Source organism: Talpa europaea, assembly GCF_964194135.1.
Source record: "Talpa europaea genome assembly, chromosome: 3".
NCBI classification, from domain to species: domain Eukaryota; kingdom Metazoa; phylum Chordata; class Mammalia; order Eulipotyphla; family Talpidae; genus Talpa; species Talpa europaea.
The window spans coordinates 128,918,108-128,941,361 of NC_140069.1; the positions used below are offsets into that span (position 1 = coordinate 128,918,108).

Below are 23,254 nucleotides of genomic sequence, written 5' to 3' on the forward strand. Positions count from 1 at the left end.
TTCTACTTAATTATTATTTGTCATTACGTTTTCTTGTAGTTATATTTGCACATTGTTATTTCTATTTCTGTGCCTGTTGTCACAAGTTCATTAACAGTTGGATTTTTCTCTTATGGTGGAATAAATGCACAGTTAGTTAGTTAGTTAGTTAATGACACAGAACCAGGTAGCGATGATGATTATAGGACTGTGCAATAGTAATGAGTTTATGCCTTAATTGTTTTCCTGGTGTTGTAGACTGTTGACAGGGGTGGAAAAGTGTTACTTAGTCTCCTATTGAATTTGTTTTGTTCATAAACTCACATTAGTTTAATGGAAACTTTCATAGCTCATGTCACTTGAGCCCAAGGAATAAATTTTTCAAAGTTAAATCAAACTTTAAAGAAATATACTAAATGCTATGATGCATATTTAGTAATTTAAGATGACATCATGATTTTTTATTATTTAGAAAACAGGTCACCAAACAATACAATAGTGTAATTCAATTTATATAAAATATAATCTATTACCCATGCCTAGAAAAGTCTAGAAAGACATATACATGCATAAAATTATAGAGTGGTTATCTTAAAAGATGATGCTATACATGATTTTAAAAATTATTTTTGCTTCTTTATTTTTCTAATTTATCTGAAACAGAAATGTATTAAAATCAAAAAGTCAAAATTATCATTTTTAACAGAAAATCTTTCAACTTTAAGAATATATAAATCACGAGGTTAACTGCATATATCTAAATTGAAGAAAATACACTAGCTACTTTCTAAGACAAGCCTGCAAGTATTTTGAACTTTCATTGAAAAGCCTTGAATATATTTTGTAGACATATTGCCAACACACAAATCCTCTCTAGAAAGCATTCACCAACCTCAGTGTCTAAGGAACAATACAATCTAATTGCTCACCTCCAAATTCTTCCTTAGTCTTATGAGAAATGTGCATTTAATTGGATGTCTGACTACTAAAAAAAGCATAGGAAGGAATGGTTCCTTTGTCCTTTCACATTATCTAATAGTTCAATTATTTCATCTCCTTTGATAATTTTAGGATTTGATTTTTTTTTTAGTAAAGTGCCTTGAGGATCTACTTTTCTATCTTTTTAACCTTATTCTTAAAGAAGTCACATGGACTCTAGTAACTCATCTCTTTCCAGAATTCTCAGTCTTTAGCAATATGAATTAATATGCTCTTTTATTTGGCATTGCATCATGATAGAAGTTTTGAGATTGTGAAAAACACTATTTTTAATCTTTGCAGAAAAAAAAAAGCAGTAGAACTCTTCTAACTCTGGATAGCAACTAAAATTGAAAAATATATATTTTAAAAAGCATTATTTTTTTTGCATGGAAAGGGGGCTTGGTTATTCTGAAATGATTAACATTAAGAATAACAATTGAACTATGACTACAACCTAAGCAAACCTAGTATCTGAATTAGCATAATTAGCTAAATTAGCAAATGTCTTTGTATGTACCAGAGAAAACTTTATGTTCCAGATAGCTAATAACAGTTTGACAGCAGGCTACTCTTTAACATTGAAAGACAGGAAAATTCACAAAGAAAATCCACATGTATGATATTATAGACATTAAATGATACTCATAGACAGATTTAATTTTACTTAGAAAATTTGATTTGGTTAATCAAGGTTTTGATTTGGATCACATGGATCATTAACTCAGCTTCTTATCAAGCAAAGAAAGACATAGACAATACAATATCTAAAGAAATGGGGGACTTTCCAGGCCAGGTGATATGTTCACCTTTTTAACAAAAATGAATTGTCTTCTTAAAGGAATTCATATTTCTGATCTTAGTTATTTTTCTCTGGGAGGGGATTTTTTGAGTTCAATTATTTTGTTTCCAATAATATATTATTATGATTGTGGTAACTATCAACCATTTTCTATCATTGTCACTTCAATATAATACACTGCTCACCATCAATGATTTGATGGTGAAAATTTATTGCTTGGGCTCAAGTGACAATGGATTGTTCCTGTTCTGATAACAGAAGACCATCTCATGGGATATCCAGTCCTTTTCCAAACTGTCATCAGCCACTCACCATTCTTCACCCTACATTCTAACTTCTTTCCCTTCAATTGGAAATATTCGTGGGCCTCCCTGATGGCACAAGGGGTTAAGACACAACCTATGAAGCTATCCGCAGTCACTGCAGCACAAGTTTGATCCCCAGCCAGGGAGCTACCCACATGGCACAGCAGACCGCTCCTGACTCACCTGCTGCTCCCCTCAGCAGTGTATTTCAGTTGATCCGCCTGTTCTGTTCCCCTCTCTGTCTCTGGTGAATCATCTCACCACCCTCACCTCTGGCCTGTACCCCAGTTCTTGTATGCATAAATAAATAAATCTTTAAAAAAAAGAAATACTTACAAATGCCTGAAACAGGTGACTGGATCAAGATGTATATATACACAGTGGAATAACTACTCAGCAATCATAAAAGATAAACTGTCATTTGCAACAACATGAGTGGAACTAGAAGGAATTATGCTAAGTCAAAGGAGAAATAAGTCAAAGGAGAAAGATAAATAACAGATGGTTTCACTTATATGTGGAACATAAAGAAACCAAACAAAGATCAAAAAAAAAAAAAAAAAACAAAACTTGCCTGCTGACCATAGATCTGAGGCATACAGCAAGGGAGAGAGAGAAAGAAGACCAAAAGGGACTGTGGTGATGGATCACTGGTCTATGGCGGTGAGAGAACTATGGGACCTACACCTGAGGGGAGAAATCAAATACTGTCCAAAATTAACAATGATGTAAGAAAATAAATATAAAAAATTTAAAAAGGAAAATGTACTCATTATGAGAAATATTTTCAACTCTTTAGTCAACTCAAAAGACTATCTCCTCCCCATTTTTTTTTAAATTTGTTTTACAATGAGTGTAAACATTTATTTATTTATACAAGAACTGGGGTACAGACCAGAGATACGCGAGGGCAAGAGAATTCACCAGAGACAGAGGGGGGAGCAGAACAGGCAGATGACCGAAAACACTGCTGAGGGGAGCAGTGGGCAAGACAGGAGAGGTCTGCTGCGCCATGTGGGTGTCTCGTTGGCTGGCCAGGATCAAACCCGTGCTGCAGAGTCTGACAGCTTCATAGCATTGCACTCAACTTTCCACACCACCAGGGAGACCCTTTGCTCCCCATTTTTAAAGGAATTCTAAGTAAGAGGTCAGAGTAAAATGAAAATTAAAAAGATGAAAACCAATGAGATCCTTGTGATCTGTCGCCAAGAATCAGTTCCAGAGACCCATGCAGATCCTACATCAGGCCACGTGGATCTCAAACCCTTGGTGCATGAACTACACTTGGTGCTCATGCCCTTCCTCTGCCTGCATCATTTCTGCTCCTTTCTCCAACTCTGTCCTGCTCAGTCTTATGCAAGAACTTTAAAAATTCATCTCTAATTCTATTCCTTTCAAATTGTTACCATTGAGTTCCTTTTTTCCTCCTATGAAGTTTGCCAATGATTTTTAAAAAGATGAGAAACATGCAAATATTATGTACCTTGGAAAAATCTACTTGGAGAAATCTAGTTTTAGAATCCTAACCTTCAAGCTTCTATCTGTGGTTATTTTCTACTTGAAGTTTCTGCTTCTGAGGACAACACTTTTTCTCTTCCCTGTCATACTTTTTGTCACTTTATAGCATTAAAATGTGTGTGGGAGTGAATGGCATAAAGTGGACAATTGCTATGGTGGAGGGTAGATTGGGGCTTTTAGAGGTGAATTTAGTGCCATATACATACTTTGATTTTCAGTGATATACTACTGACACTTATTTGATGTTATAATGCAAAGTTGCTTCAATTTTTTAAAAAATGCCCCTTCAAAAACTTTCAGAGCACTGTTAAAAGATTATATAGGAGAATGCAGGTGATAAATTGTTGAACAATATGGAGAAGAGACTTTCTTTAGGGCAAAGGTAAAATCAGAGGCATTTTTATAATGCAAAAAATATTTATAAATATATTTTTAGAAAAAAGAGCACTAAATAATCCTGCACCTGATTTGACCTGGTCGTCAATTGGAATGTTTCGCTAAACTTTGTAATGAACAAAGGGAAAATGTTATCATCTTTGTATGTTTTAAATATAAATATTTTTAAAATGTAAGACATTTTTGTCATATAAATTCATTTTGATGATTTTGGAAGACCAAATACCATCTGAAACCTACATTTAACAAGTATTCCATTGAATTGAATAAAACAGTAAGCTCTTGTTTTAATGATTCAGTCTAAAAGATGACAGCAAAATATCAGCAGATTTTAGCTTTCCTTGTTGGGCTTTCTCACCACACAATAAGCATTTGTCCTTGTTTTTTAATTACTTACATTAAGAGAAGCTTTTTTCAATAAGTGATTCCCAGGTGTTGGTAGCTCTCTTCAGTTCCTTTATGCATTGTTCCCTTAATTGTTACTTCAAACAATCCGTTACACATTCATATGCTAATTACATAGTCCTTGGGCGTGAGAGAGTACCCCACTTTTAAAATTCTACTTAGAGGTCTGATAGATGAGATGTGATAGCTCCAATGAACAAGAAAAAAAGAAGCTAGGTTCACTTTTTTGTTGCATTATGTACTTGAAGAACCAGTAAATCCTGTATCAAATAGAAACTATCAAAGTGCTTACACTTTTAAAATCAATTAAAATAATGAAATAATGAATTGTTTTTTGATTTGTGGATTTTGGTCTCTTCAGTCTTTTTATTTTGTTTCTTTCAATTTAAAACTATTTGCCAGGCCTGTTTTTGTGTATTTTTTGATAATAAAATTTAAAAATACATTTTAGGAATGAATTGTACGCGTGATGCCCTGACAGAAAATATACGATAGTTAATATTTTTTTAAAGACTACTCTTAAATTTGTCTTGAAAAGTTTTTCTCATGAAGCAACTTTTTTGACCTGCTACCAAAATTGAGATAAATTTGGTTTATATTATTTCGGGTAACCTTAAACGTTTCTGTTTAAGTCTGTCTGTCTTGTACTTACCCTGAGAAATTCATATGGACAAATGTATGTGTGTGATTTTAAATATTCTTATATATATGTGTGTCTGTGTGATATATATATATATATATATATATATATATATACACACACACACTTGTTTTTCCTTTTACTCAATGGAAATCAAAATCAAAGTTTTGATAACCACAAAGTAAGAGAAATAAAGTTAACATATTTTTGCTAAAGTTTTTTAAACAACATGAACAAAAATATCAGGGTGCTCATTTTGGCCAAGTATTGGCTGGGTCACTATAATTTATAGGTTTTGTTTTGGTTTTCTTGAAGACATACATGCTATAGGGGCTCCTGCTAAGGTAAAGTGCCTTAGTAGAGTTAGTAGAGTAACCAATAGCTTAGGATTATTAGGAATATTTGATATTGATGGAGAAAACAAATATATGCATGAATATATTTTAGTTAGTAGAGTAACCAATAGCTTAGGATTATTAGAAATATTTGATATTGATGGAGAAAACAAATATATGCATGAATATTAATATCAGCATTATTCAGAATAACCAAAAAAGAGAAAACAACCCAAGTCCCAAGTGTCCATCAGTTGATGAATAGATAAATAAAATGTAGTGTATCAATTTTCAAAACAAGAATTGACCAGACCACATTAAACAAGCAAAGAAAACTTTATTCAAGGCTATTTCAATGAAGAGAGAAGGCAGAACTAAGTCTGAACTCAACTCCAAAGAGGAAGCAGGAGGAAAGAATTTTTTTAAAGGTTGGGCTGAATCCCAGTGGAAAAAGTATCTCAAGATGTTAAGGAGAGGTCATAGGCCATGTGTGTTTACTAACTGGCTTTGTCCAAAGGAAAAATAAACTCATATCTTTATGACAGAAGGCATTTTTTATAGCTTAGAGGGAGCTCCCTGCCACGACCACCACCAAAGTTACCCTCCTACCATCCCACACATCCTGGAAGGTTGGGGTGCTATTTTATTCCATGGTTTTATTTCAGAGATGGTTCTGGGTCCTTTCTGGTTGTAGAACTATTACAAGTTTTATGAAGCAGCAGAGAAATAATTTACAATGACAGGCTTTCTAAACTAAATGCTCTAAAAAAAAAAGGAGGTCAGAGGGCCTCCCTGGTGGCACAGGAGGTTGAGCGCTGGGCTGCGAAGCTGCCTGCAGCCTCTGCAGCGCCGGTTCGATCCCCGGCCCCTGGGCGAGGGTCCCACATGGCGCACAGACCTCTCCTGCCATCCGCTGCTCCCCTCAGCAGTGTACTTCGTCACTCTGCCTGTTCTGCTCTCCTCTCTGGCTCTGGTGAATTCTCTCACCCTCCCGTGCTTCTGACTGTACCCAGTGCTTGTATAAATAAATAAATAAATCTTTTTTAAAAATTTTAAAAAAAAAGGTCAGGACATATAGTCAGACTGTGTAAATGTCAGTCAAGCTGAGGGAAACTTCAAGGCCATTCTGGTCACTATACAACAGAGTATTGTTTGGCAATAAGAAATAATGTAGGGAAGATACATGCTACAACATGGATGCTTTAATTATGCTAAGCTTAATTATGCTACATTAAAGTGTCACAAAAGGCCATTAGATTGTGTTATTCTGTTTATAAGAAATATATAAAATATCCACTTCTATAGAGACAGAGTAGATTAGTGATTAGCGAGATCTAGGGACTATACAGTTGGGGATGGAGGTCACAGCAAAAGGAAGATGAAAATAGGGCCTCCCCGGTGGCGCAGCGGTTGAGCGCCGGGTTGCGAAGCTGCCGCGGCTGGTTCGATCCCCTGCTGCTCCCCGGCCACTGGAGGAGGGTCCCACATGGCACGCAGACCTCTCCTGCCGCCCGCTGCTCCCCTTAGCAGTGTACTTCGCTCCTTCTGCCTGTTCTGCTCCCTGCTCTGGCTCTGGTGAATTCTCTCACCCTCCCGCGCTTCTGACTGTACCCAGTGCTTGTGTAAATAAATAAATAAATAAATAAATAAATAAATAAATAAATAAATAAATAAATCTTTTAAAAAAAAAAAAAAAAAGGAAGATGAAAATATCCTAAAATTGTTTGTAGTGATGAATGCATAGCTTTGTGAATATATCAAAAGCCATTAAATTATGCACATTAATGGGTGTATTGTATGACTATGATATAGAAGTTATATTGCATTAAGACTGTTATAAAGGCAAATATGTGCTGACATGTGTTACATGTCTAATGGAATATTTACCTGTATTTATGGTAGAAAATTATTCTCCCAGGTAGGTTTTGATTTTGAATAATCTATGAATTCAGAATATGTATTTCTGGTGACTGGCCTGCTTTTCAATTTTAATAAAATAGTATAGCAGTTATTTATTGCCATGTTGTAGTAATCTGGAAAAGAGGAAAATCATTTATGAAATGTCTCTGAGATATTTGCATTTCTGCAACTGGGAACTGTCAATAAAGAGAGAACAACTGTGTTGTGCGAATTAGAAGAAATAGAGTTTCCCAGCTAAGGAGAAATTGATATAGGCTATGCTTTTCTGTGGGTGGAATGGGATGGAATGGTATAATTAAATCTTTGCATTCAAATGAAAAATATAGTGACAGAACCTGAATTTATGAATAAGTAATATTCCACAATTTCATTTGTAAACTAGCTGTATGAAACTTTTTCTACAGAAACAGTTCTTTCAACACTGATCAGGTTCCAAGCCTAGCTCAAAGTAATTTATTTTACCCACAATGTAGCTAAATGGAATATTAATGTGAGTAATCTGACATGAAGGACTGATGACATTAATGTAATCTGACATGAAGGACTGATGACACATAATAAATTCTGGGTCTCCTAGAAACACTGCCAGATAAAACTTGGTAGTAAACACCAAATATCTCTAGTCAATAGAATTTCAGATATTAGAAATAAGGAATAGTTAGACAATTGGAGATGGGACAATCTGCCCCTTCCAGTTCCATTGCTCCTGCTTTACCAGAATATTCTCTCCCTGAACTCCAGCATTTTTTAGGGGTGTCCCTAAAATTTGAAGTAACTACGAGAACAGGGGTAATGAAATCTATAATGGTGGTGGTTGTGGTTGAGAGGAGATACTGCAGAGGTGTAATGGAAGGAATGATTGAGTGTAATTCTGGGGATAGATGATTTGGAGATCTTATGTATTTCTTACTTAAATACATATATTTTAATACACATTCATCAATTGATTTTTCTTGTTTATAGATTGGGCCTATGGATACTATAGACAGCAGAGAAAACTTGTTGAAGAGATTGGCTGGTCCTACGCAGGTAAGCATTTTATATATAATAAAATTCAACAGATAATTTATTGGTATATATCTATTTTTATCTGTAAAAGAAAACAAATTGAGGCTACCAGAGGGGGAGAGGGAGGGTAGAGAGGTAGAATTTATCTCAGGTCCATGCGGTGATAGCCGTTTGGAAAGCACAGGTAAGCTACCTGAAGCGCCGTTTTTTTTTTGTTTGTTTTTTTTTTTTGTCTGTTAAGGTGATGTTTCTGCAAAGGATTGTTCTAAGATTAAATGAGACAAATGAAGTTGGCACATAGAGCTCTCAATTAATGTTAACTGCTGTTGTTGTTGGGACCACCATAGTGATTATTTTTATTCAGTTCTATTTGCAGATACAGTGGCCACACTTCATGGACGGGCCTGCACATAGACAACACAGTTTGTTGCTTTATAATCAGGTTGCATTACCCTGCTTTTAATTTAAGGCCTACTAGCTTTAGTTACTTTAGAGGACCATCTAGTCATCAAAGGGATAGACTTATTAGTAAGTCTCATTTACTGGGATTTATTAGTAAGTCTCACTTACTTAGTAAGTGAGAGGCTAAGTGTAGATTTGGGCCTAGGATGGAAGTTTCCCAGAGTTTTAAAGAATGGATTGCTCTACTTACATTGATGCTTTTCATGGATTTGAAAAGTTATTTCTTCTTAGAATACTTGAGAATTCCAGGACAAGACTAGAAAGATTTTTAAATGAAAACTTTTTATAACTCGTCAGTTCAAACTGAGTGTGAATTGATTATTTTGTCTGCATTTCTGAAGCATCATGAAGAAAGCAAATAAAAACTTAAATTCAGGTGAACGTATCTTTTCCAAACAAATCACACCAAAGCCAAGCATTTAAAATGTGGGATAATTCAGTATAAAGTTTATGATCTTTATTTATGATACAAGTAGTTAAAAGTTAGCTGTGTTTTCACTTTCCAAGTTTTTTATTCCCTCCTGGGGGAAATATATAAACTTTATAAAACTTGTAAATGTCTTGAGATTCTTAAATTTAATTTTGTGAGTGGAATAAATAAGTTGATTTTGAACAAATTGTGTTCTCATGTAAAGTAGATTAATTACAATATCAGGACTTGTGCTTTGATTGTTTGACATATAGAATTCTATTAATATAATTTACTAAGAACAGCATAACATCTTTCTGTAATATGTTATGCTTTACGATAAGCATAAGCATCATTGTTTTACAATAGCCATTTAAAAATATTACACAGCACGTCAAACATTATTGCAGTAGAATCACTTAACCTAAGGTTGTTTATGAAAGATGACACAATTATAAAATGTGAAGAAACACTACAAATCCCTGCTGGCTTCCAGATGGGTGGAGAAACCGAGGGTGGGAGGGAAGGAAAAGGTATTACTCTTTCAGTTGTGTTTTTTGCATAGGTTAAAAACAACTTTCTATTCAGGATATAGGCTATAATTATGTTGAGAAATGACAGGGTTGATAAATACAGTCGACAGTCCCGTTTTTAAAGTTATTAAAAGAAGGTGAACAAGTCTGGTTTGTCACTTTGAGGTGAAAGAGTCAATTGTAAATCTGGGTATGTCAGCATTAAAATCCAGTTCTTTCCATAGTAACTTCATTTTATTTGAAGGTTTCAGAAAACTCTTCTTCTTAACCTTACATTTTCTATGAAAAACACCTAAAAAAAGATAAATCAATGGAAAAAATTAACTCATGGGTTTGGTTTGGTTTGGTTTGGTTTTTTGGATGTCATGCACACCTGGCTCATGATTATCATAGGGGATGTTAAAATCCTCCTCTTTGAGTTCTTAGACCTTACCAACCTCAAACAATGAGGCCGATGATCAGGAATGGGTATATTTTCACTGCTCCAGTCTTAGAAGGTGTTACTATTGAAAGATGTAGTTTATGTTTCCTGGACTTTAAAATATAATCTTTAGTTTCTTTTATACCATACATTAAAGCAAGTAGAAATTGATGTTATGTTCTCAAATGTTCTTAAACCTACACATCTTTCAAGGTTTAGTTAGAAGGTTGCCTTGGTTACAGGTAGGAAAGGGCACGCAGGAGTCGCTATTTCACACTTGGTCAAGCACCTGAAGATGCGGGGCACTTTAAATACTGAATATATTCTGCTTTTTAAATAGTATATACTGTCCAAAATAGTATTTTGCATTTCAAAAGATGTTTATACTAAGAGGTACTACTTGTGGAAAGCGAAAGAGCCATAATGTAAGGCTGTGTCTACTGTGATTTTGATGGTAGGCTTTTTTTTTTTTTTTTTTTTTGTGGGACCCTCGCCGGCGGCCGGGAATGAACCGGCGCTGCAGAGGTTGCGGGCAGACTCGCAGCCCAGCGCTCAACCGCTGCACCATGATGGTAGGCATTTATTAAGGTTTAGTGTTTTGTTTCTCTTAAATGAGGAAAAAGTGAGTCAAATATAACACAGAAAAAAAGTTTGAATCCATGTAGGATAATAGCTGATTTATGGTTCATCCGAGTTCTTTTCTTCTAGAATCTAAAATGTCTTTGAACATATTATAGTTCCCCTTTAACTCATTACTCTTCCAGTAAGCAGATTATTCATTTCTCATTTTCAATTTAGGAATGAAAAGGCAAGTTTCAGAAGTCTCTGTATAGAATTATCTCATTTCTATAAAAAAAATTGTGTATTAAATGGGCATAGAAGCAAGATCTGGAAAAGTGCACATCAGTCTTGGGGTTACCCCTGAGGAATGGAACAATGGGAAGCCAGAGGAGGCAGGGACCTTTCACCTCTTACAGTGTATTGGTTATATTGGGCTTCTTTTTGAAACAGGTATATTGAAACAGAAGGTTTTCACCTTACTTAAATTAGCTTCAACTAAAGGAAAGGTAGTTGGAGAAGAACCAAGATTTGGTGTCTGCTGGACTGAGTTACATGAGAGGACATGACAGGCATCTAAGCGGAGCAGAGAACGTGCAGTAGACTGTCTGGATATCACTAACATCCTGCCTAGGATGCTTAATTGTTCTGAACTTTTCATTTTCTTATCTAGAGAGAGGTTTTCATAATGCCCTACTTAATTGTGTATGGCTCAAATAAATGCTTCCTGTTTTTGTAGAGAATCTCTTTGAACAAGTGCACTACAAATCCAAGCAATTGTTATTGGGTAGTGTCTTCATTTGAACCCAAGCAGAATGAACAAGTCTGGGTGTGGCTAATAGTCTCACAAGAAGGTGGAGAGCAGATGGTTTTCTTGAATGCATATTCCAGCAGGATATTTCCCATCATCTGTTTTTATTTTTAAAAGTTTAGCTACTATTTACATTCTTATTATATTCTAAGATTTGTATGCCTCATTGTAGAGGCAGAGAGAGTCAGTTCCGTGATCTAAAACTCAAAGTGTATCTATATGCAGCTATCACTGGAGTTGAAAAAAATGAAGATATGACTGCAAAGTAGCATCACACATAATCATTGCTAAACTCATCTGTAGTGAAACTACATGCTAATGAATAGTCCCTCATGAGTAAAGTTAAGATTGCATAGATGGTCTAGTCTAGAATCATAACTACCCCAACCAACAGCATTTAGTAGATCTTCACTGGATCGGAAGGTCCATTGGCCTGTCAGGATGAAAATATCTGGTTGGTTCTCTTTTGGTGTGTTCAAACTTCTGAATTTTTAGTCTTGATGTGTTATTTTCTTTTTCCCTTTTTCTATTTTTTATTTCTCTTTTCTAGACCTTTGTTATCTCATTCTCTGTGTTCTTTATTCTGGAGGACTCAGGTTCATGAAATCTGTCTTTCAGTAAGAGGGAGAGAAAATGCTACATCTAATCTATGATTATTCCACAGATTGTATTGTTACACAAAATGCACTTAAATGCTTTCAGAGGTTAGGTAAAATTCCTTTGTAATTATTTAAAGTTGACTGACCTATGTTACCTTCTTATTTTATGAATCAGTAAAAGCTGAGTACAAGATTTATTTATTTAGTTTCCTATTTGCTAAGTCTGACCCCTTAAACCAAGGATTTTCTAGGAGCAAAATGATAAAAAATATGTAAATGACTCATTAAAAATAAAATGAGTCATAAAAATGAACATTTGGGGTGTGTGTGCATGTATGTGTGTCTGTATATCTGTATGGCTAGCTTTTTATCTTGAATACCAAATCTCCATTTTAACCATGTAGTATGTTTTGTTCAGGTAACAGATCTCTTGACTAGGCCAGAGCTAGAACTTAGATATTAGATCTTAGAGGTCCTTGGTTGCCTCTGGCTTTCTAGCCTCCAAACTGTTATAGACTGTGCAAGGAACTTCTTATCACAGAATATTCTGGTACATTTTTTTTCAAAGATGCATTTAATTTTATACAAGAGCTGGGGTACAGGCCAGAGGCACAGGAGGGTGAGAGAATTCACCAGAGACAGAACGAGGAGCAGAACAGGCTGACAACCGAAATACACTGCTGAGGGGAGCAGCGGGAATGACAGGAGAGGTCTGCCACGCCAGGAAAGGAATTATGATTAGTAATAATGTAATTTCAGAAAATAACCCCAGTCCTTCTTATAACATACAGGGATTTAATATCATAAATATTACTTTGTGAGTGTAGAGCAAGTGGGAAGCAGCTATAAATCTTAATGAAATAGAGAACAGGAAAGGCTGTATTTTGTAGCCCTTGGCTCCTTAAAAAATCAAAACAATGGCAGAACCACCCAAGTTCAAAGTCAAAGCAAATCCAAGACTTGGCATATGACAAACACAGTGATTTGTGAACTGTGGATGGCTACCCTGGGTGGCAACATCCGTGTGTTCTGTCCTTTCATATTCCATGAACATCTCTAGCAAGGGAGAGCTGCTTGAGGCACTTTTTTCATGAATAACATACAGTTTTTTTTCCCAAAACCCCAAAAGTTTGTTCTTGAAGATCAGTTGCATTTCTGCCGACCAGGCCTTAATATCTGCTTTAGAATATTTTTAGTTTCAGTTAACTTGTGTTAAAATGTGGAGTCCTCTTCTTATCATTCTCCTGGCTTGCTCCTAGCTGAATGTTACTATACACTTTTTGACAAAGAGAAAATTTAAGTTTTGAGCTCATTCTTTTAATGAACTAATATTTGGCTGGTGTAACATGAATGGATACAATGAAGCATGGGGACAATCACAAGCAGGCGACGCTGGTTATAGAGTTGGCAAAGGCCCCAGTGGTAGGTGGAGGCGACATAAGTCAGTGAACCCCTCCTGAGATTAAGGGGTTCAGAGAAAACTTCCCAAAGTAAGGAAATTTCCATTGATAAAGATAAAGCATGAGTAAGGGCTAGTAAGCCAACCTGGTGAAGACTGATCCAGGCAAAGGGAGCTGTGCTCGGTGGTAGATGAGAGAAAATCACTGTGTTCCAGGCTCTGTGCTGTTCTTGGGAACACTTCGAGACACATCTCTTAAGGCCCATGAATTCATTCTAATTTAACTGTGCCTGTGCAACGTTCTGGATATTAAAATTTATGTCATATTTTGATTGGCATGGACTTAAATTTTCATTTTTGACTTATTTTTATTTAGGGACATTGGGCATGATTTTCTATCACCATTTTAGCTAAAGGAAGAGGAATTAGTAAAGTCCAAATTGGGAGAGACCAAATTGGGGTGTTAGGAGGGGGAGAATTTACAGTCTGAAAGTGGGAGAAGGTTTCAAGGCAATAGGACTAATCAACTTTGTCAAGTCATTTCACAGGGAATCACAGTGAGATAAAAATCCTGGAACTGGCAGCATTCTAATGAAGTGGGTTTTAGTAGGGATTCTTTTGCTAGTTTGATGGAAATGCTCTGGGGTCAGGTTATCTAATTATCGGCTTCTGATCTGGGCTCTGTAAGTTCTACATCTTTTCAGTTTCCTCATCTGTAAAAAGAATCAAAGGATTCAGCACTGGTGAAATGAGGCAGTGTATAGGAAGCACTTAAAATGGAGCCTGGTCGCTATAAAGTACTCATTGAAGGTATTAAAATCTTCTATAATATTCAGGTGGTGTTTTGCACTAGATTTATATCTAGCACATGGTTATCGTTCTAAAGATTGCATTATATTATTTCCTGTTGAAATGCATTCAGTTGCTACCAATCACCTACAGAAAAATAGACTGGTGTGGTATAGAGTGTTACAACCCACCCATTCACCTCTCATAGTCATCTTTCCTCTGCTTGCTGTAAAACCAGTTGTTTCAAAAGCAGGTATCTCTGATTCAAATCGCTCTTCACCTTTTTGCCCGGATGCCAAATCTCTGTACCTCATTCAAGAAGCAAAGCCTCCAGATTCTCCCTTCCCCAGGCCAGCGTACAAGCCTTACTTTCCTAGACAGGAGTCTGTTGCTCCTCTCTGTTGTGCATAACTCAAGGACATAGCAGGTCTCACGTTTTATTCTTCTTTCCTGCCTTAGAGAATGGCTCACGCAGGTGTCCAGCCAGTGTTTATGTCATGAATGGACCAGGCTGACAAGATACTGTCTGCATTTTACAGATGGAGATACAGAGATGAAGCCACTTGCCCATAGTTATAAAATGAGAGGACTTGAAACTGAGTCTTGGTTCCCAGCACCTGTCCTAAGAACCCATAGGGTTACATCCGATTCTTGTGTTCAGTGATGTGGATAACAACATAAGTCACAAAACTGCTTGGATTTGAATTTTGTGATGTTATAACAAATGCTGCTCCAAAAGCCTCTGTGTGTGATATAATTCTCTTTTTGCTTCATGTTGTGTCTTTCTAAGTAGTGAGTTAAGAACAGTTCCTCTTAATAGGCGGAATTGTGGGTGTCTTTTCTTCTCACTTCTTTGCCTGTCTTCTAGCCTGTCCACATGAAACAGGTATTTGTTTTGTAATTGAATTGGGGAGGAGGAAACTTAAGCATGTATTTGATGTAACAAATTTATTTAGGTGAATGTTTATTCTATTAGTGATTAGCAAGTTGGTTTGCATCATGGAAAGTCTTCTGTACCTTTATAGTCCCACACTCTGAAATAGTCTAATGGTCGTGTACCCGTGGGTACCTGTATCTGAGCCTATTTCGACTTGCCCATAGGCAGGTGGATTTCTTTACAGATCAATACAGTCAGAAATATTGTGTTAATCCTCTATGTCCTTAAAGAGTAGGTAATAAATTGCAATCCATTTGGAAATGAAGAATATTCTCTTAGGAATATGGCCAACTCATTATACACTTGCTTTTTGCCCAGACACCTTCAAGCCAGAATTCCACTGAGGGCCCTTAAACCATCATACAGCTTGATTTTCTTCTCTGTGAAGGCGCAGTCTTCTCACTTTGCATTCATTTCACAATCTGGGATCATTATCCCAGCTCAGTAAAGATCAATTTCTCATAGTGGATTGTCTGAGTCACTGGCAGCCCAGGCACATTTTCTACATCATTTACCAGAAAGTACAGTTTTTTAAAAAGTCAGGACAATTACGCAGGTAACCCCCAGCCTCGGTAGCCCCTCAAAATGTGGGTCTGAACAGTTACCCATCACAGGAGCTCAAATTCTTTCTGAAGATTGATGGACAGTAGATCAAAAGATCCAGTTCCGCACTTTCTAAGTGAGTCTTTATTGACACGAAGAAATTCATTCTCTTTTGAAAGGAGAACAATTCATCTTTAGAGAAGAGCCTCTATTGTTTCCTCTTTTAGAATAATCGCATCTTTAATTTCAGTGGAGATAATTAAGAAAGCAGTCCAGGATATGTTTATGTGGTTTCAGAATAGACTTGGGGAGAAGTTTCTATGACTTTAATTAGGATCCCTTATCCCAAATATACATGTTTTGGTAAATTATAATAATCATCCTTTCATTTATTGTGACTGCTTGCTCATGGTTAAGCATAAGAAAGAAGGCTTGACTTAAAATTCAAGTCCTATTGATTGATGTGTTTGTATACCATTAAAATTTTTTTAAGTAAATTGAGTAGAAAATTAAGTTCTGTCATATGATGCAAATTTCTCTAATATATCTGGCCTTTGCTTAATCATTTATGAGTTATCACTGCAAGACATTTATATAGATTAGATACCACAGAGATCTAAGGAGCTATATTTATTTGATCCTAATTAATATCTGGCCTTAAATAGATAATCACACCACTTTCTAATTTCCTAACGTTAAGTAATTAGACAGCAAGCAGTTGTTGGCCAGATAAATATTAAACTTTGCCAAGTAGATAAGTGCAAGTTTTTCACCATATTTACACTACATTTGAATAGATTTCTAGACTTGTGAAATCCATGTACCTTAAGAAGAGGGTATATTTTAGATTATTAAGAAATTATTTGTTATCTATTTAATGATGTTAAAATTCATAACAAATTATCACAGTTAAGTATTTGCTCATAGTATATGAACATACATCAGCTAAAAATAACTTTATGTGGCTCTATGAAAGCACTTCATATTTTAATAATGATAAAAGAAATTACAATACTGTTTTAATAAGGAATTACTAGGATGTTCCTAAACTTTTACATTTTGCTCTTTTTTTCATAATAAAATTTGTAAAGAATAAGGGGAACACTAAATAAATATAGTTTGTAGTCTATATCAGTGGTTCCTAAACTTTTGTGTACATTAGAAGGCTTACTGACGAAGTTTGCTAGATCTGACTTCCAGAATTTCTGATTCAGTAAATCCAAGGTGGAGCCTGCAAATTTAATATCTAACAAATGTCTAGATTATCCCCTTTGTCTAGAGAACCTCTCATATCATGGTATCCAGAATCTGGACCAATTTCTGCTTACATTGCCAATCTCTGCCTTACATTGTCTTTTCTATTTGTAGTTAAGTGGCTCATGTAATTGCCTTCATTTGTGGAATGAATGAGTGAATGATAGAGCTAAAAAGAGAAAACATATGGATGAATACATTTACACATGTGAATGTACTTCTAACTGTGGCATATTGACACGAAAGAATATTATTGTTTCTATTTAACATGTAATAAAATTTAAATGTTATTTTCAAGACTGCTTTCTGGATTAGTAAAGAGATGACATAATATTTTGATTAATTGTTATCAAAACTTCTATTAATTTGCTCACTTAGACGGGGGCCTCTTTACCTTTATAGAGAAGTTCTTGGTTTGGGTGGATTAAGTGGGGATCCCTCACTAGTGATTTTGGCTGCAAACTGTCTTTACTGTGAATTACTCTAGACAGATTTATCTAGCAATTTCTCAGGAACGTTCTTTTTCACAGCCCTTCTCAAGTAATTTTTTTTGACCGACTGAGCTTTAAAAATGCCTGCATCCTTGTGATAGCAAGAGTATCAATTCCTAGATTCTTTATTCTTATTTAAGTTTCCAAATGCCAGTGTTCTAAAACTCCTAAACTATATTGTTAATCATTTGCACCTAATCTTTTGACTATTGGTAATATAATTTACTGCCACCTTCAAAACTTTTAAAATGGGTTAGAAATATTTCTGGACTTTTGTTGAATAAAAGCTGTTATTCATTCTTTTCTATTTGGAGTTAAGTAACTTACATAATTGTCAATTTTCAAGTCACCGATGTGAACTCCACAGAACAAATTATCTTACACATGAAAATTACATTTTCCATCATTGGGCTGCCGTTTTCTTGGAATTTAGTCCTTAACCTTGGAAAATATATTTGAAAAATTTAGTAGTTTTTCATAGAAACAAAAAAAAAATCAATCAGATCTCATTATTGTTGCACAGAACTTGTTTCAAAATCTTATTGTGGGGCCTCCCCGGTGGTGCAGCGGTTGAGCACTGGGTTGCGAAACTGCACGCGGCCTCTGCGGCGCCGGTTCGATCCCCAGCTGCTCCCCGGCCACCGGAGGAGGGTCCCACATGGCGCGCAGACCTCTCCTGCCGCCCGCTGCTCCCCTCAGCAGTGTCCTTCGGTCCTTCTGCCTGCTCTACTCCCCGCTCTGGCTCTGGTGAATCCTCTCACCCTCCCGCGCTTCTGACTGTACCCAGTGCATGTATAAACAAAACAAACAAACAAACAAACAAACAAACCAGCAAACAAATAAAGCATGCCTCTATTAAAAAAAAAAAAAATCTTATTGTGGATGCGAGAGCCTGGACTTGTTGGATAATAACTTCATTCATTTATTCATTCATTCAATACATTTTAATTGGGCATTTCCTATCCGGCAGCCAAAACCAAAAAAGATAAATGCCTCTCATGGGAACTAGCATTCTAAAATAGTGCAAATCAAACATCTTCAGGTAAAGTAAATGACTCACAGTGACTCACACTGATCTTTATGCATATAAAGATGCCATCCCATTCTTGAATGTTGAGTACAGTCATTTAAGTCTATTATCCTCTGGTGATATTCTAAAATTATGGGGGTAAAAGCCATTACTACTAGTAAATAAACAACTCTAGATTTCTAATGCTAGGTCATTGTCTTATTTTAGTAAATGTTATTTTTTGATAATGTTAAAAGTAAAAAATATGTTTAAATCTTTTTTAAAAATTTTCTTCAATTTCATTTTCTCCCTTAGCTTAGGAGGATTCAGTTTACCTCCAAGCTTTATGAAAACTCCCAGTTAAACCATGACTCGTGATGACTTAGTCAATGTTGGGAACTCCTAAAAAACTACTTAACACATCCTTATTCTCATTAATATCTGTAACCAGCCATGTCTACTCCTCCTTCATATCCTGCACCTCCCTTCACCCACACCTTGGAGATAGTGTGCCAAGCATAACACATCAATCTATGTCTAATGCAGAGAAGTTCTCTCTCCCTTATCATCCATGGGATATTTTTGTAGATTAAAGGCAACCTAGGACCCTAGAAAGAATGTTAAACATAGCAACAGGATTATTTTCTCAAAAGTTTGTAAGAAGCCCCTTGTCCTTTTGGGCAAACCTTATCACTAAATATAGTCAAGTATCTTCAGAAGAGAATTTGACCCTGTGGCCTAATTGTGACATCTCATTAAAAGTTTACTCATTAAAAGTTTCATTCCCTCTGCATTCTATCCACCACATGTGTCCTATTAAATGCAGCCAGGACTTTAGGTCGCTAGTGACAGAGAAACCTGAGGAACATTTGCACTCAGCTCCAATTGGGAGTAGGAAATAGTGACTAAATTGTCCTAAAATTGAAATAAGAATTTATCTTCAAACCAAAGAAATGGGAAAAAAGACCTAGTGATTACTTACAAATCTCTAAGAAACTGTTCAGCTCACGGGTGCCACTGTTCAGTAATATTGAGGATCTTAACTTTCCCCATGTCCCCAGCCCCCGATGCTACTGTATGTAGTGATGGCCCCAGACATAATAGTTCTAGTGGGACTCCCTTCTGAACTCAAATGCCTGTGCCCCCAAAGGACATGATAAGGAAGCATGTAAGTCTGAGCAGGAATTCAAAGCTTCCCTCCTAAGAGCCTATGGAGCATGTGAGTTCTTAGTCTCCTATACAGATCCTAAAATCCGTTTCTATGACTCTAGATAGATTTTTTTAGAAAAGAACCTGTACAGAACAAGGTAGAGGAGAGGTTCCACAGTCTCCTTTAGAAATGAATATCTTGCCCCCAAGATTAAGAGTATCTCCTTGGTAGAGAGAGATTGGCAAAATGACTAACTCTGAAAAACCACCTGCACTTTTCTAGGTCTCAATACTTGCTCAATACAGAATAAAATGGGGTCTAACTGTGAGTAACGATTCTATAGGACTCAAGTTCCTGAAGACAAATGAGCCCCAAAATGCTAATAAGAAAACTTAGTGTTTTCCTTATCAAACCCTTAGGATCTCTGAGAATTTGAAACACCAAGTCTTTCTTTACATCTCAAATCACCTCTGGGAAATAGAAGACCAGATCAGAAACCAGGAGCGCCTCCGAGGGCAGAGGGTGTTTCTTTAAAGGTTCAGATACCTTCAACCTGCAGTGTGAGCCTTCAACATCCGCACAGCCAGGCCCATCCATTATTACTTTTTAGCACTCAGAACACACCCTGGCATTGTCCCTCTGGGGGTGGGACTGGGAGTTTAGGAAAGGAAGTGTGAGTTCTACTTTCTGAAGAGCTTGTAACCAGCCTACCGACAGCACAGGCTCCCCCTACTTTATGTTGAAGAGTCTAGTCTAATCTACTGAAACCTCATTCCATTTTTCAGATGTCCAGCTCTGCTAATCCCAGTTTCTGTGTGTCTGCCTCAATATATATCTATATAATATAATTTGACACTTAAATCAGTTTCTTTGTAGCCTCTTACCTGCCTGTAACTTTGTTAAGGAACTTTATTACTTTACTGATTCCCCCCTTTTTATCAGTTGATGGAATTCAAGGCAAAGTAATCCTTTTATTTGTGTTCTACAAGTGACCAGTCCTTGGTTATTGTATTCTTAAAGGGTGCTGGATTTGGCAAGATGATATAATTTATGATTGCTGTTTTTCTGTACAATTTTCCTTGTAGAAATGAGGGATAAAATTTAAGTGAAACTATTTTTAAGCAGTGGAGATGTCTCTGTCTTAAACATATTTAAGTTAACAAAATTGCCTTCCAAGGATGTAATTTCACTTAATTAAAAGTCTTGTATTACCTTCAAACCTCAACAGGCTTATATCACAACACATTAAATATGACAACACAATTCTTTTGTGTTATATTGACATTGACACCGCCCTAATATTTCTGAGCAGCACTTATGCCTGCACTAACAAAACTGGTAATGTGAGGTCTTCATTTAGGTAACATTGCCAAATAGTCCTAAATTGTAATTATATTTTATCCACAGCTAATCAGTTATATTTTTTCATTTCTTCATTTCCTATGTCTACATGATAAAGTTGTTAAAATATTTTTAAAAAAATCAAAAATAAGCTAGTATGGTTAACCAATGAAAGCAAAATGCAATTTTTGGTGCCACTTCAATTTTCTTTTTTTTTAACCATTATATATATTTTTAATTTTATTTATTTTAATTATTTATTTTTTACATCATTGTTCATTTTTAAACAATATTTGCTCCCCCCCCACCCCACCAGGTATAATCCTCATAGAATTTCCTTCTCTCAATTTTCTAACTCAGCGTTGTTCTCCATTCCCTAAGAGAAACCATGAGGATAATGTACTTTAATGAGTCCCTGAAACTCCTCCTTGGGCACCACTCTTCCACAGAAGCTCCCCCCACCCCTGGTGCCACCCACACAACTCCAACCTCTCCCTCAGGAGCAGTCTTTTTCTATCAACAATAACTACCCCCAGGCAGGCCTCATAATCATGCATTTGCTAGAAGTCAGCCCTTCCATTTACCAAGCTCTCATCTAAAGTCTAATGGTACCCAACTCTGTCTTTAACAACTTCATCTCTCTACTTCTCCCCAAATAACATTTTATTGATCTGATGATCGTCACTGTCATCCAGTAATAGAACCTTGTAGGATAGAACTCATAGGATCCCCCTCAGGTGAGATGTTCAAAACCCCCCTCCCTGCCCAGCTATGTTTGGAGGTTGAATCCTTAAGAGAAGAATTTGAAGAGAATTGCAGGCACTGTGTCAGTTTATAAGGAAGATCATTTGGACAGTGAGGTTTTTTTTTTGCTTTTCAAATCATACCAGATAAAAGAATTTTTCATTCTCATTTCATCAGAAAAGTGGGACATTTTGCTTGTTATTTCATGCTCTAGCACCTTTCAAGAAGTCGTAAATCAAAGAAGTTATTATTCACTATAGTTTCCTTAAAATTTTTGAGCTATTTAATGTATTAGGATTTCTGTAGTGAGTTTAAAAATATAGAGGTACAAAGATGTTAATTGAAGCTTTGGTTGTTAAAAGGAATAGGAACAGAGATATACTCTGTGTGTGTGTGTGAGTGTGTGTGTGTGTGTGTGTGTGTAAAATAAGTTTTAGTGTATCCATGTTCTGAAATTTCATGCAGGTATTTTTAAAAATGGGGTGCAATCACATATGCTGTGACATATGACATAATCTCCAAGACACAACAAGCAAGTCATATCAATGTATATAACATGATCCCATTTATGTAGAAAAATAAGAACAAAGAATATGTGTATGTGTACTATATGCAAATATAATTGCAGAGATAAAGAAATGGGGAGCTTTCATTTCTATTTCACTGTTTCCTGAACATTTCAGTTTTAAAGCCTTTAAGGAGGGGTCATGCAAAATAAATGTTTCTGCCAGTGGAGTGAAACAACTGTGACCAAGAGTCAGATACCAGAATGCAGATGTGATGAAAAGAGCTTTCACGCATGATGAAAAGAGCTCCCCACGAAAGAGAACTGACCAGGGCAGATTATCAGCTGTTAAGTGAAGCCAAGCAGGCATTCCTGGGGGTCCTTGTTCAGGTAGCCAGAGCCCTGATGTACAGGAGAACATTCACGTAGGAGGGCTAACTACTGTGAGCTGTGGAACCTGCCAGAACATCAAGGGGTACTTAGCTGGAGTGACTGGCTATGCATAGAGGGTATTTGTCCATGTACAGTGAAGTGGATGTCCACATTGAAAGCAGCTTGGAGTGGGACATCAGAACAAGGTATTGGTGAGAAAGGCATTGGGTAGGAGGGTACCCTTCATGGGTGTCTGAGGCCAAGAAAGGAAACGAGGCTCCGACTCAGAGGCACCATCTTCACAAACAATTCAAGAGAGACCAGTCATTATTCTATATTTAAACCAGTAAGTTTAAAATTGTTGCCAGAGGTTGGACAATGACCAGTTTACAGCTCTTTCCTTTACAAGGAGGAGTAGAGGTGGTGAAGGTTAAAGTGGAGCCTTTTACTATTTTATTGTGAAGTCATATGTGTTGCCCTTTCACTTTAAGAATACATGCAAGTTGTCATTGCTTAATAGAAAACAAAAAGATTCTATAGAGCCCACAAATATGTGCCTAGCAAAGCAGAAATTCGATTACACTACTTTTTACGCTTGAATTGCCCTCTAATTTTAATTGGAAAAAAAGAGAAAATCAAAT

The 23,254-nt window shown here is 36.2% G+C and overlaps 1 protein-coding gene across 6 annotated transcripts in view; it reads left to right on the forward strand.

The window, feature by feature from the left end:
* The window catches only part of PTPRZ1 (protein tyrosine phosphatase receptor type Z1), a gene marked incomplete at both ends in the record, with an annotated part of 150,402 nt that overhangs the window by 38,593 nt on the left and 88,555 nt on the right, over nt 1-23,254 (forward strand). For all 6 annotated transcript variants that reach the window (XM_084229192.1, XM_084229193.1, XM_084229194.1 and 3 more), the window contains one exon: nt 8,242-8,307. In XM_084229192.1, coding sequence (XP_084085318.1) covers nt 8,242-8,307 — 66 coding nt within the window. The remainder of the gene's footprint in view (nt 1-8,241; nt 8,308-23,254) is intronic.